Source organism: Gavialis gangeticus, unplaced genomic scaffold, assembly GCF_001723915.1.
Source record: "Gavialis gangeticus isolate Ggan-Ray unplaced genomic scaffold, GavGan_comp1, whole genome shotgun sequence".
NCBI classification, from domain to species: Eukaryota; Metazoa; Chordata; order Crocodylia; family Gavialidae; genus Gavialis; species Gavialis gangeticus.
In genome coordinates this window covers 28,883,801-28,898,091 of record NW_017728996.1, presented here as the reverse complement: position 1 = coordinate 28,898,091, position 14,291 = coordinate 28,883,801, and the positions used below count along the sequence as shown (strand labels likewise).

The following is a 14,291-nucleotide window of genomic DNA, read 5'->3' as shown; positions in this document are numbered from 1 at the left end:
CCCCCCCAGCCTTTGCTTCCTATTTCCCCCCCCACCCCTTACCCTCACGCTGTACCAGTGGGCTCTGTCCCTTTTTAACCCAGGGCACTGAGCACAGCTCCAGCCCAGCCCGCTAGCAACTGTACAGGGTTCAGGCTGCTGCAATGGGTTGGACTGGGGCCATGCTCAGTGCCCTAGGCTGCAGTGTATACAGTCTGCTGGCACTGGTCAAGGGGGGGTGGGGGCAGGTTGGGGAACAGAGGCAGTGGGGTTGGGAGATGGAGGGTTATAGACGTGGTGGGTGAGGGGAGCAGGTAGCAGTTGCAGCTACAGCCCCAACTCCAGATAGGGGCTGGAGCCCAAGCCATAGCAACCACCTGCTGGCCCACCACCCTTTTAATCAATTCTAAGACACAGGGCCTGCCCTGTTAAATGGGAGAAAAACTTTGTCTTAGAAGTGAGTAAATACAGTATTTGAGAAATGTGGATATAATGTCACAGGCTGGATGGCCAAAGACAATTTAAATCATTAAATGCTGGAATTTTGTATAAGAATCACTATATGTTCTGGGGGGACTCTGTGGGAAAGTGTTTCTGGTAATTTGATAGGTGCCCCAGAGGGAAAGAACACTTAACCTGTTGTTTAGCAATATTGTACCTTGTGGGAAGAAGGATAAGAAAAGAACAAGACGTTTTTGTGATTTCTAGAAAACTGGAAGCTGAGAATGAAATATACACAAAAGAAAAAGAAAAGTTGATTGCCACAAGCCAAGAAATTCAGGAGACAAACGATCACTTAAAGAAACAACATGGAAATGAAATAAAGAGGCAGGAGGCATCTCGCCTTGCTGTGGAAAACATGGTGAGGAAGCAAAGTTCTCTTCAGAATCCATGGCAGAGGGGCAGTGGGAAAAGAAATCCAAGATTCTGGGATATGAACTAAACGCTTCCCTGCACTGCACAAATGTGCAAAGGGACAAGAGAATGGGCAAGGGTTGCTCCAGGCCTATATTGGGCCAGGCACATGTTCCCTCTTTGTGTTGTGTCTGTGTAGAAAAAATGAGGAGCTCTAAAGCCAGCAGCAGCATTAGACATCTGAGTGGGGAAAGGGACAAGGCCACGACCCTATTCCTGCTGCAGCAGATCCAGGCCATTTAGGACAGGCAAACATGCTACTGTTGTGTGAGTTTTCCATGCAGTCCCTCTGTTCTGTTTGATTAATGTGCATTGCCTCTATGGGCTATCATTGGATACTAGTGTTCCTACCCTCCCCCACCCCCAGTGCACAGGTACAAAATTACATGCAGAAGTGGAAGGCATTGTTTAAAGAACTACAGGTAGTTACAGATTCATTGACTAGTTTTGTTTGATTTTGTAGGAGCTTGAAGAAAAGCTAGACATGAAAGACAGGATGATAAAGAAACTGGAGGATCAGATCAAGACTCTTACCAAAACTATTGAAAAGGGTAGGACTTACTTCATACAGTTTTAAATAATTTTGAATGGATGGCATAGTGTAAGAATGAGAATGTGTGTTGGTCACAGTGTTTTGAAATTCAAAATGTCATAATTTATTCCATTTTGAGACCATTCTTGACTAATATTAAGATATGTAACTAGCTGTCTTTGTATTGCAAGTAGTGAAGTCAGTAAGATTTTTTTTTTCTGTGAGGAAGTGTTTGCCAATAATAATTGGACCCATAAGCTGAAGGTATTTTTGCAAATGGGAACTACGCTGTTTTTGTTATAGTAAGAAATGCAGATCTCTAATAATTTGTTGTAACATTTACCTGCAAGTAACAGTATTTTTGTGTTTGACAGCCAATGAACTGCATGTGCCAGCAGCACCTAAAGAATACATTGGAATGATGGAATACAAAAAGGAAGATGAAGGAAGAATTGTTCAAAATCTAATTCTTGGTATTTCAGTAGTGTTTTGATTATATTTAGTTATAGAGCGTTAAATAAATTCCAACTTTTTGTGTGTTAGTTATCTGATTAATAACTCTGATCTTACCTCCCTTCTCTCTCAACTCTAACAGTACTCCTAGGGGCTTCATACTTCTATTAATGGTTGATTCATGTTTCAAGGGCAGAAGTGCTTTATTGGAGTTTCAGTCTGACTCCACTATCTTTCTTCATCTTTGTTCATTTCTGAAACTAGAAATCTCAGAAGTAATCCGGGACCCTGAATTTCTTTTGATTCCAGGTCTACTTTGTAAGTTATCAATCTCATATCTAGTCCTCACCCCCTGGCTTATCTTTTCTCATCCATCCGTGGTGTGGCTATAACATCTAGTTGTGATCTGTATTGTGTGGGCTTGACCCATTGTTGTCCCACAGCATCGACCCATTTCAGTCAATGGGTATGACCCATTTCCTTCCCTAATTTTCTCTACTCTAAGGGTTGCACTTTCACTTATGTCTTCCTTCGTGACCTTTTTCCTTCCTCCTGAATAATTTCCAACCTTTAAATCTTACCGTAAAATATATATCCTTGCTTTAAGCTATTTATTTCCCATGTTCTTCACTGCTCCCACTAACAAATATGCAAGAATGTTTGATATCTCTATTGCCTGGAAATATCTTTTGTCTTTTCTCACCTATTGAATTGCTATTAGTATCCACTTACAAGAGACATTGTACTCTATAAACTATCACAGAATTTCCTCTGTGGCTCTGCAAAGTTTATATTACTTATAGATGAAATACAGTAAATGGGATGGGATGGTATCATAACCAATTCATAAATTGGTTAATGAGTGTGATTTCATACTGTATTTAATTAATTTAAGCCATTTGCCTTTTGAATAATAACTAGATGGGATCTCTGTGTTTTCTTATAAATTGTGACTGCCGAACGACTCTGTTTTACGCAGATCTAAAGCCACGTGGTGTGGTAGTAAATATGATACCAGGTCTTCCAGCTCACATCCTATTTATGTGTGTGAGATATGCAGACTATCTCAATGATGCTGATATGCTGAAATCTTTCATGAACATAACCATTAATGGGATCAAGCAAGTTATTAAGGTAAAAATATTTCTTGTGCACTTTGCTGTTTTGTAGGTTTCATTGTTAATGCATCTAAAAAGTTTAGAATGTGCACACTTCACACCTGGAAAAACACTTGAGTGTTCATCTATTAGGAAGATTATTGTTGGTCATATTTTAACAATAGTAGCAGTGCAGTAGTGCCACGTGCTTCTTGTGCTGCTCTGAGCTCAGTACACACATGATGATTGTTTGTCCTTATCCCAGATGGTTGATGAGGTTGAGCCATAATTTTTTTGAATACAGTATAACCTCATAAATCTGGCACTCAAAATTCTGGAATTCTCAAAAATCCGGCACTGCAGGCAGGTGGCATCATCGGTTCCTGGGGCTGCAGCAGGGAGCAAAGTGGAGGGAACTGTAAGTGGGTGTGGAGTGCAGGGCAGGGGGCGCAGCTCCTGCTGCTATGTGCACTGCAGGAGGTCTGTGGGGTTGTGCTGGGCTCTTCCTGGAGGGCGTCTGACCCCAGATCTGCACACCAAAGAGCAGGCTGCCAGTGTAGGATGGGGCCAGTTGCAGCACCAAGGCTCTTTCCAGTGCTTGGGGCAGATGGCAGCCTGCTCTCATCTGGCACGCAGACCCAGGGGTACGCACCCTCCCAGGAAGAGCCCGCAGCCCTTCTGGGGTGCACGTAACAGCAAGAGCCACACCCCTGCGCCCTGCACCCACTTACAGTTCTTTCCGCTTTGCTCCCTGCTGCAGCTCCAGGAGCCAAGGATGCCACATGCCTGCTGTGCCGCACCCCTCCCCCAGCCCCTTTCCTAGCCCCAGCCTCACTCATTCAAAAATCTGAAATTTTCAAATTTCCGGCAGGTGCTAGATCCCCAGCATGCTGGATTTATGAAGTTATACTTTACTGGATATCTAAGAAACCAGTTGCTAAATATGTTAAGGTTGCCCATGTTTTCAGCCATAGTAAAAATTGCTGAAAGGAGCAAAAATTGTTTAACGTGTGTGTTTGATTCTGGATTTTTTTGTGTGGAATATTAGGTGGTATTTGCATTATGTTTGAAGAGTGTACTAGCATTTTAAAATGGTTCTTGTTTACAAAGTACTGCTGTAATGCATTTAAATACTAGAAGATCAGTAAACTGATGAACCATGCTATAAGCCAGGATCAACAGTCTGTTGATTCATATGTACTATAAAGTCAGCCATGTCATTCTTTCAATATTATATTGTGAATTTGTGATTCAATAAAGCAAAATCCTGGTTCTTTTTCCAACAGAGGTGTGAACGAACCACAATTTATGCAGCCAGGTTTGCAGTGTGGATGTGTTCTCAACTTATTTACAAACCAGTTTGTTACTGTTCATGCCACTGTATTGATTACATCCCAAGAAAAGCTTGTAATTAACTTGCTAACAAAAACCATGTTTACATACAGCTATGACTTGTGTAAGCTCTGCTTCTGAATTGCAGATGGGCCCCTTTAAATAGTTTACTTTCAGTTGTCTTTATATACAGTTTTTTGTAGTGAAGCCCCCCCATTCCTGCAGTACTGTTTTTAAGCCTCTTTTAAACATGTCTTATCCACATTGTCTAGCCATGCCATGGTACTATTACATTTAAATAATTGTAAGGATGTTGTGATGTGGAAATGAGAAGATTTGTATTGAGTACTTCAGAGACTCTGTCAAGTTCCTTTACTCTAGCATGAGGCTATTGTACTAAACCTCTTTTGATTTTACGGATTATATTTGTTTAAAAGATTTTGCTTATCATTGTTTAGGAACATATTGAAGATTTTGAAATGGTGTCTTTTTGGCTGTCCAATACATACTATTTTCTTAACAGTCTGAAACAGTATAGTGGGGAAGAGGTAAGAATTGTTTCATTACTTTCTGTTTTATATAATTTCATTTAACTTCCTAACCAAATTGGACAGGAGTCATCAGCCAGGCTGTTTCACTGAAATATCTGAAACTCATTTATCTGAAAATCAAATTCTTTAATAGTTGTGATGTTAGCTTACATGTGTAATAAAATGGAATTGAACTAATATTCCAAAAGAGCCTAAGATGTTAAAACGATAACAGATTATTAAAGCAAAAGAAAGAAACTTACCTTGGGAGTGCTGCTTAGCTTGATCTTCAGTTTAATATAAATTGGTTCTCAGAAGAGCAGTTATTTGTATCAAAAATAATTGTCACCCTTTCTTTCACTCAATTGTAACTGCTTCAGGCATATATTATTAACCATTTGATAACTGAGGAAGATTAAAATTTAGAATGAAATCAAGAAAACTCCAGGAAAGAGCAATAAAGTATTCAGTTTTACTTTGGTTCAGTGTGAAAACCAGATAAAGATTTTTTTTTTTCAGCCGTTTCATTTTGAGTTCTGTGGTTAGCAGAGGAGCAGGCAAAATGTAGGCCTGATCCAGCCCACCAGGCCATTTTATCCGGCTCATGGGGCCCCTCCAAAAAACAATTATTACCGGCCCAAGGCTGCCCGCTGAAAACCAGCTGAAGGAGGAGGCTTTTAGAGGTTGTGCACCATTGGATCAAGTGGTCTCTGTGGGGCATCCGGCACTCCATCTGGGAACCCCATGTAGAGGCACCAAGCACTATGGTGCATGACTAGACAGCTGGTGAGTGGGGAGGGGAGCTCCTGCCTGCAGGAGGGGTGGGTGGGGGTGGGACTTGTGTGTGGGTGTGGACCCTGCTGCCATGGTGCACAGTCCCCGCCAGCAGTGGCAGGCCCTTGGGGCACTCCTGGTCTACTGCAGGCAGAGCCCCCTGGTCGCATGTGGCTCCAACTGAATCCTGGGAACTGCATATGGCAGCATGGGAGCCCGCCCACCCTGGCCCACTGGCGTGCACCTTCGAGCCAAACCAGACTGGCCCCCTGCCAGCATATGGGGCTTCTGGCACAGCAGCTGGGAGCTGTGCGCCATCAGGCTGGGCCATCTCCATGTCTCCACATGAGGCTTCCAGCACCCCAGTGGGAAGCCGCACATGGAGGTATGGAGCCAACCTGGCCCTATGGCTTACAACTCCCCATGACTCCTGGTCTGTGCACCATCAGGCTGGGCAGCTCCATGCCTCCACATGCAGCTCCCTGCTGGAGTGCTGGAAACTCCAAATGGAGGCACGACGCCAACCCAGCCGAATGGCAAGTGGCTCCCGCCTGTAGTGCTGGGAGCCCCATGTGCAGGCACCGAGCCAGCCCGGTCTGGCTTGAAGTGTACCAGCAGGCCAATCCAGGGTGGCTCTGTGCCACTATGTGCAGCTCCTAGGATTCAGCTGGAAGCATGTGTCACCAGGGGGCTCTGCTTGCTGCAGGCCAGGAACACCTCAAGGGCCTGCTGCCAGCTGCTGCTGCTGCCAGCAGCAGGGGCTGTGCACCATGCCAGGTGGGGAGGTGGGGGAGCGTGGTGCTGGAGCCCACACACACCCCATACCCACCCTTGCACATTCCCAGAACCCCCCCCACCACAAATGCCACACCTCCCATAGACCCCCTCACAAGACCCACACCCCTTCACAAACCACACACATACATACTCCCACACAATATACAAGAGTAAGATTTTATTTTGAACTATGATGCAATCACCTCTAGATACACTATGCAAATAGACGTAAATCAGGACAAAACTAGTTTTTTAAATAAAATTACAGTATGTTATAGTAGACGTTCGATTTTTAGTATACGAGTTGGTTTTTTTTCTGGTTCCAAGGTGGCAACCCCCCCTTCCAAATGGAGTACTTCTGGGGAAGGGGAGGGATGCGATTTCTGGTGGCAAAGGTCAGGGGTTAGGGGTGGGATTTCTGGTCCCAGGATGGCAGTCGGGGGCGGGGCATCTGTCAAGAGGTGGAGTTACCCTTGTGGCCTTATACAGCTCACCAAAAGTCATTAAGTGGTTCTCCAGACAAAATAATTGCCCACTCCTGGGTTAGCGTGAACCCCAAATTCTAAGCATATTTGATATAAACCCACATGGATGCTATCTAAAGGCAGTATTCACCTGAACCACTGCAAATTAAAAACAGTGATTTTTAGAACACAGTTGATGCTGAGGTACCTATGCATGTGCAGTGAGGCTGCTCTAACGTGCTGTAGTTACAGGACTTAGGAGCAGACTCTGCTGGAGCATGGTAATTACTGCGCTTCAGCATCATATGTATCAGTGTCCCCATGCTGACAAATGGCGGCTAGGGCGCTTTAACTAAAGCTTGTTCAATGAGCTTTAAAGCATCTCCATTGCCATTTTTTCAAGACAGGGACATTGATACACGTAACACTCCAGGCACTTCAGTTAAAGTGACTCTCAGAGCTGCTCTTGTTAAAGTGCCACTCTCCCCTTCCCCCTTCATGCTTACACACACCCCCCCAGACAACCTATATCAACATCCCTGGACTCCCTCTTGTGGCCATTTTGTTCACTAAGATTTTGAAGCAGTAGGAAAGAGGCAGTGTCAACTGAAATCAGTGCAGTGGGATTTTTTTTCCACAATTCCACTGCATACCTGGAGGTAGGTTTGATCCTAGACAGTAGTTCCAGGCCTGGGTGCAAGTTTGCTCCTTTAAAGTAGCTCTGTAATGAACTAAGTATTCTTTGGGGGAGAGGTATTTTAATCCAGAGTTCTGAAGTGGAAGCTCACTTTATACAAAATACAAGACCCAGAACATTTTACAGTCATGAATAGATGCCTTTTAACTTCTCTGAAGCAAGGAAAAATGAATTTCATGCATTTCATGTGAATCTAGAGCTTGATCCAAATCCTTTAAAATCTATGCCGGTCTTTCTTTTGGCTTCAGCAGGCATTGGAGCGTACCAAGTGAGCAGTACTAGAAATATATGTGTATAAAGTTCAGGACTAGTAGTAACTGCTAATTAGTTTTGACTTATTTGTATCTTTTTGCATACAGAATTTGCTTATCTAGTTCACATAAAGCACTTTAAAATGTATTGGTACTGTTGATTTTTAGTATTTATCAGTTTAAAATGTGCTTTCAGGAGTTCATGAAGCACAACACTCCCCGTCAGAATAAGAACTGTTTGAAGCATTTTGATCTTTCAGAGTACAGACAGATACTTAGTGACTTGGCCATTCATATCTATCACCAGTTCATCATTGTAATGGAGAACAACATTCAGCCAATGATAGGTAAGAGGGAAGAAAAAAATTCAGTGAAAATAAATCCACTAATAGCTTCTTAGGTATTTGAATAAATCTTGGATGTGGACACAGGGACAGGCAAAAGTGCTATCACCTACATGCACAAATGCTATTTATAATACAGGTGTGTACACGTTCCATGTGCATGTGTATATACATTTGTATTTATATATACATATGTATATTTTTTACACACAGTTTTATTGACTGGAATATCACCAGAAGTTTTGAATATGCATTATCCCTCATAGCAGTTTTTCCCAGCGTGGAGCAGGTCCCTGGAATGCAGAAAGTTACTGGGAGTGGAATCAAAGATGTAGAAATTAAACACGTTAAAAATGCGTGAGAGGGTTGAAGAAGGCTTGGTTTGTATCATTTTCCTACAGGTGGGGACTCCTTAAGGAACACCTGCCTTCCAAGTCTCCCCTTCTACATTTGTCGTGCAGTTCTCTACCCTAACTCCATTCTAACTGGCCATACAGGCGACCAGTTATGAAGCAGCAGTGCATTCCATTTCTGTATTGCTGTTTTCAATGTAGGTTTCAGATTTTCTTCTTGAGGACTGCTGCAATTCTGTTGTTATACAGTGGCTGTGTTTTCTTATCCTTCTGTAATTATTTGTGATACCACAAAAGCCTTTTTAATTTAAGATTGTTGTAATGCAGACTTTTACCTCTCACCAAAATGTTAACAACAGATAGCAAGAAATGGCTTCTGGAAGCTACAGGAGCTTGTACACATGATGAAATTGCCCTTTTAAGCAGTTTTATTGCCCCTTTTCACCGTCTTAATGACTTCACCGTTTACACCGGTGGTGGTATATTACGTTTTAATTTCATCATGCTGTACATGTGCAGCAGCATATTTCACGTTAAATGACTTTGGATGTAGCAAAATAAAATGTATCCGATGTATTTTAGTTTGCTACATAACAAATTGCAGCGATACATCCAGAGAAGGTGGTGGGGATGCTGCATGGGGCAGATAACGTTGCCTTCCATCCATTTTGGAATACCACACTGAGATAACAGGGCCTTGAGATTTATCCTGAAAACATGCATGCCCATAATTTTCATACACATGCTCTTTCTCCATCATTACTAGAGTACCAACAAGCTATGATTTAAAACTGTTGAACTATAGATCCTTAATATATCTAGTATTCCCAAACCCAGTTTACCACAATTAGGAGAACCCTTAATTTTTTTTGGTTTTCCTATTGTCTTTTCAGTGCCAGGCATGCTTGAATATGAAAGTCTTCAGGGAATTTCTGGCTTAAAACCAACAGGATTCCGTAAACGTTCTTCTAGTATAGATGACACAGATGCCTACACAATGACTTCTATCCTGCAACAACTCAGCTATTTTTATAGCACAATGTGCCAGAATGGCTTGGACTCTGAGCTTCTAAAGCAGGCAGTGAAACAGCTTTTCTTTCTCATTGGAGCTGTCACCCTCAATAGTCTCTTCCTCCGCAAGGACATGTGCTCTTGTAGGAAAGGAATGCAGATAAGGTAAAGCCAATAAAGTTTCAGCAAGTGCTCACTTGAGAGAGAGGACTGTTTACTACACTGTAGTGCTGTTCATTGTGTTGTTTGATGCCCTGTAAATATTCTAGTGGGAGGTGACAACCAGTTCTGACTCTCTAGTTGGACAAGGACTGTCCTATCTCTGAATTTTCTCATCTCAAAATACTCCATATTATGGTGCTTATGACCATTTAAATTTATGCTTTACGTGAAGTACAAAATAAATGTCATTCATAGCAGAGTGAAAGGCCACATGCTCAAATCTGGAGACTTTGTTGTCTTTCCCCCTGGGATATGTCTAGAGATTTTATTATACTAGTTTGTGCATAGAAATGTATCATAGTGGATGTTATTGCATAAAGCAGAAACCATATTCCCCAACTAGCAAACGGAGAGAAGCAGAATTCCTTTACTTACTGATGACACAGGCATCAGGACAAAGCCATTGAGGATTTGTCCCAAGCCTCCACAGTTCCTTGTTAACACGTGCATTGAAGAGAATATAGATCTTACTTTCTGCAAAAGAGAAACAGTTCATTTGCAAGCCATTAAACGAGTGGTTCTCATCCTTTTTAGGCTCAAGGCACCACTTGGAAAATGCCAGCTCTTACTTTTCACTCATTTTTCTGTAGTAAAAAAAAAAGTGTAATTCTCTGTTGCAGAAAAACTCAGAAAAACAAAAACTTGGTCAGAATGTTTTTAATACTGTAAATTCTACTTAAAATCTCTGGGTTTATCTTGTGGAGCTCATTTGCATATGTAACAGTGCTAACATTGCTTGGCACTCTGGCCCCCTTGAAAGGATCTCAAGGCACCCCAAGGTGCTACAATACTCTAGTTTAGAATCCCTGTACTAGATAGTTTGGAGGCTGAACAAAAGAAAATCAGTAGTGAGAGGGTTTTTCTGGATGACTCAGGAAAGTGGCAAAGATGGAGATGTTTACCCTAGATCAGGGGTTTCAAGTTTTTTTGTTCAGTGTGCCCCCAGCAGCTGGTCAAAAAGGCAGAAGTCCCCCAGCAGCCAGACTAGCGGGGGGGATCCCACCACGTGACCATTCAAGGGGGGATGGGGTTCTCCCAGCAGCCAGTCAACAGGGGGAGGGTCCCCTACTGCAGAGTACCCCTGGAGGCCATCACAAATGCCCCCAGGGGTACGCATACCCCCGGTTGAAAACCCCTGCTCTAGATCATCACTCAAAAGAATTTGACCCAAACGGTGCAATGGTCATCAGCTCTTTGCTGTCAAAAGAACTGCAAGAGTTAAATTTGAAAGGAATTTGGAGTACTGTTGCAACCTCCCGATAGGATACAAAGCTATACATAGCCCTGAAACTGGGGAGTCATCTTTTCTAGTGCAGTCTATATGAAATGCAGAAAATAAACAGGATAAAATGGTGCAAATTTAAACTAGATTTTAAAAATCTAGTTTAAATTTCTTTAATAATCTTAGATGTCTATATATAATTCTTTACCTAATGTGTATGAATTTTAACCAGACAGTCGTGTGTTCCTTTATCCTCCAGTGTTTCTTTATCGTCATTCATTACTGGGTTAGTTTAGCCTGACTACTTTGTGAGGGGAAGCAGACAATTCTATGCTTATTTATGCCCTAACTCCAGATGCAATATCAGCTACTTAGAAGAATGGCTTAAAGAAAAGAATTTGCAGAACAGCACTGCTAAGGAAACCCTGGAGCCTCTCTCTCAGGCAGCCTGGCTCCTTCAGGTCAACAAGATCACAGATGATGATGCCAAGGAAATATGTGAATGCTGTACATCCCTGTCCACTGTGCAGGTGATGAACTGTGTCATTTTCTACTGTCATTCTCTGTTTTTTGACAGAGCTTTCTGCCTCCCACTTTATGTATACAACATCCCCAACTGCTCCAGCCCACTATATCCAACTCTAGGCTGTGACTCGATTTCTTTGTTTGCATGTTCAGCTTCTGTTCTGTTCTGTCATGGCTGCCTGTCCACCTTGTTCCATTTCTAGGTTTGCTCTCAGTTCTGTCTTCTTCTCTGTTCTCTGGGATCCTTTCCTTTCCTTTGGAGATAAGCTTTAGCAGGTATCATGCTCACAACATTCACTACTTTCCTGGGGGAATAAAATCTGCCTCTTTTTTTTTAAAGATGCTTACTGTGCCTTCAGCCAGTTAAATACCAATGAAGACATAATGTTCATGCCTTTTCACTTGAATCTATTACTCTTTTGTGTCATGGATTGCAAACATTAAGCAAGTCTATCTTAATTTATACAGATAGTAAAGATCCTCAATTCATACACTCCTATAGATGACTTTGAGAAAAGAGTGGCCCCATCATTTGTTCGTAAAGTCCAGGTAAGATCCATAAATTGTTTCCACATATGCATTCAAGTTAGTGGATTTTCCACACACTCTTTATTTTGCTAAGTGTTCATACTAGACTTTCCTATCAAAGCATGATAACAGTTACTGCTCTCCTGTGTAAGGGACAAGAAAAGAATTATATGAAAATAAATAATTTAGAATTACAGTAACAAAATTGTCTTCTATTATTTGTTTCTGAAACAGACCTTTTCCCTGACCCTCTGTGTTCTGATTTCAGGCCATGCTAAATAATCGAGAAGATATGCCACAGTTGATGCTAGACACCAAATATCTCTTTCAAGTGACGTTTCCCTTTACCCCCTCTCCATATGCACTGGAAACTATACAAATCCCCAGTAGTTTCAAACTTGGCTTCCTAACAAGAGTGTAATAAAAAAAAAAAAAAAAAAAGAAGGATTTACCAATTGTCCATCAAAGACCAAATGAAGAGCAAACTTTTGTTACTCAATCCTGCGACTGGAGCTTATAGACAGAGTACTCTTTTTAAACAGCTGTGAAATCAGGACACCAATTGTAAGAGTAACTTGTGTTCCAGCCTATAACTTCTGTTGTCCTTTACCCAATATTGTTCCTTTTGTGTTGCATTTCTGCAAAGGATGAGAGCTGGATACTAAAGTGGCCCTATGGTTTTGGAGCCAGAATGTCACTAAGACAGTAACAGAAATCTATATTGGTGCTTCAGGATCAATGACAGACTGCCAGTCAGGTAGAAAATGGGGCAACAACTGTTACAGTATAACTTTTATGGTGCCATCTCCTCTCACAAGTGACCTGTTTCATAGGAGTTCTTCTCTTTCCTTTCATCTGGTGGATTTATTTTACAGCAGTCTTCACCCAGCATTGTTTCCTGTGGCATCATCCCTTCCATTAAAATAGTCTTCTTCAATAATAGCAAGTAAATAATGTTTTGTGCCCTCAGGAGAATGTAGTAGTAGCAAATAAAATGTTTTCCTACAACAGTTTAAACAAAAATCGATACAAATTGCTCTTCTGAACTTGGGAAAAGTTCTGGTATAAATGTAAGGAAGCTCTTCAGCAAACTAAGGTTCTCCTTTTCACTGACAGGCTGCTTTGTCTCTCAGAAATGTCTGTATTATGGTTTTATAAACAGGCACATATCAGAGAGCTGTTCCAAGGACAGGTGGGACTAGGGCACTTAGTTTTCCAGAAGGTTTCAATTCCACTTAATACAATTCCAGGGAGTTCAACTCTAGGGTTCTGTTTTGGCCCATTCTGGATTCTCACAAGGGAATGATGTTGTTTTAGGTCTGACTTAAGGCCTGTTGTATCTGGAGCAATGGTAGTAGTCTGAAAGTGAGTTAGGAAACATAACTGAAATAGAGTTTTTAATAAGAAATTACCAGCACCGTATATCATGGAAATTCCGAGTTTCTGCAGACCATCCTGCTTGTTTCCCCTTTAACATTCTCATGTGCAGCCAGTCAGGAGAACCCTAGCATATCTCACTTGGACATTTTGGCCCTTTGGGAGGTGCTCATTTGCCACAGTGGTGGGTGTCAGAAAAGAACCAAGAGAAATCGGAAAGGGTCCCCTTCTGCAACCACTCTGTATGAGCTCTGTTTGTCACAAGGCTGAGTCAGCAGGCAGTAGGCAATGTTTGCAGGACTGTGCTCTAAACATGTATAAGCTTCTGGTATGACCATCCTTGGTGACTACTTTTTTTTTTTAATTTTTAAAGAGGGTGATATAGTTGGGGAAGGCCCTGCTTTGAGCAGGAGTTTGAATTAGATGACCTCCTGAGGTCCCTTCCAACCCTAATTGTCTGATTCTGTAGTGCCACAGAATGGAAATAGGAAACGGAGCAGGAAAGGAGATAGTAAGGGAGGATGAGAAATAGACCCATTCCCAAATACAGTCAGGAATTAGGAATAGGCAGGGGGGCCTACATGGTGACAATATCAACAGCTGCACTACCAATCTCTAGTCCAGCTTCCCCTGTATGTGCAGACTACTTGGTGAGTAAATCCAGCTCCTGTGGTGAACCCTATTACCAGATGCAGCCTGGTTTCTCTGTATGTGTTCTTATTTTTTTCATTTGATGTATACACTACTTGGAAGCAGGAACAATGCCACCTCTTTGGTCTGTGCAGTAGGACACCCACACACAGCATACAGCAGATAACTTTTTATTGATTTGCTATGGTGCCCTGTGAGAATAATTGAAGTAACAACACCCTAGAAAAAACCCAGGTTGATCCTGATGATGATTTACT

General features: G+C 42.0%; 1 protein-coding gene across 2 annotated transcripts in view; it reads left to right on the top strand.

The window, feature by feature from the left end:
* MYO5C (myosin VC) overlaps positions 1–12,428 on the top strand; it is a 67,166-nt gene extending 54,738 nt beyond the window's left edge. Inside the window, exons 32-41 of one of the 2 annotated variants that reach the window (XM_019504231.1) lie at positions 688–841; positions 1,358–1,445; positions 1,801–1,899; positions 2,859–3,013; positions 4,767–4,856; positions 7,998–8,148; positions 9,392–9,674; positions 11,309–11,483; positions 11,947–12,027; positions 12,275–12,428. In XM_019504231.1, coding sequence (XP_019359776.1) covers positions 688–841; positions 1,358–1,445; positions 1,801–1,899; positions 2,859–3,013; positions 4,767–4,856; positions 7,998–8,148; positions 9,392–9,674; positions 11,309–11,483; positions 11,947–12,027; positions 12,275–12,427 — 1,429 coding nt within the window. In that variant the 3' untranslated portion in view covers position 12,428. Of the gene's footprint in view, positions 1–687; positions 842–1,357; positions 1,446–1,800; positions 1,900–2,030; positions 2,142–2,858; positions 3,014–4,766; positions 4,857–7,997; positions 8,149–9,391; positions 9,675–11,308; positions 11,484–11,946; positions 12,028–12,274 lie in introns of those variants that run through there. The other variant, XM_019504232.1, reaches the window with a different exon arrangement.
* The last annotated feature ends 1,863 nt before the right edge of the window (positions 12,429–14,291 follow it).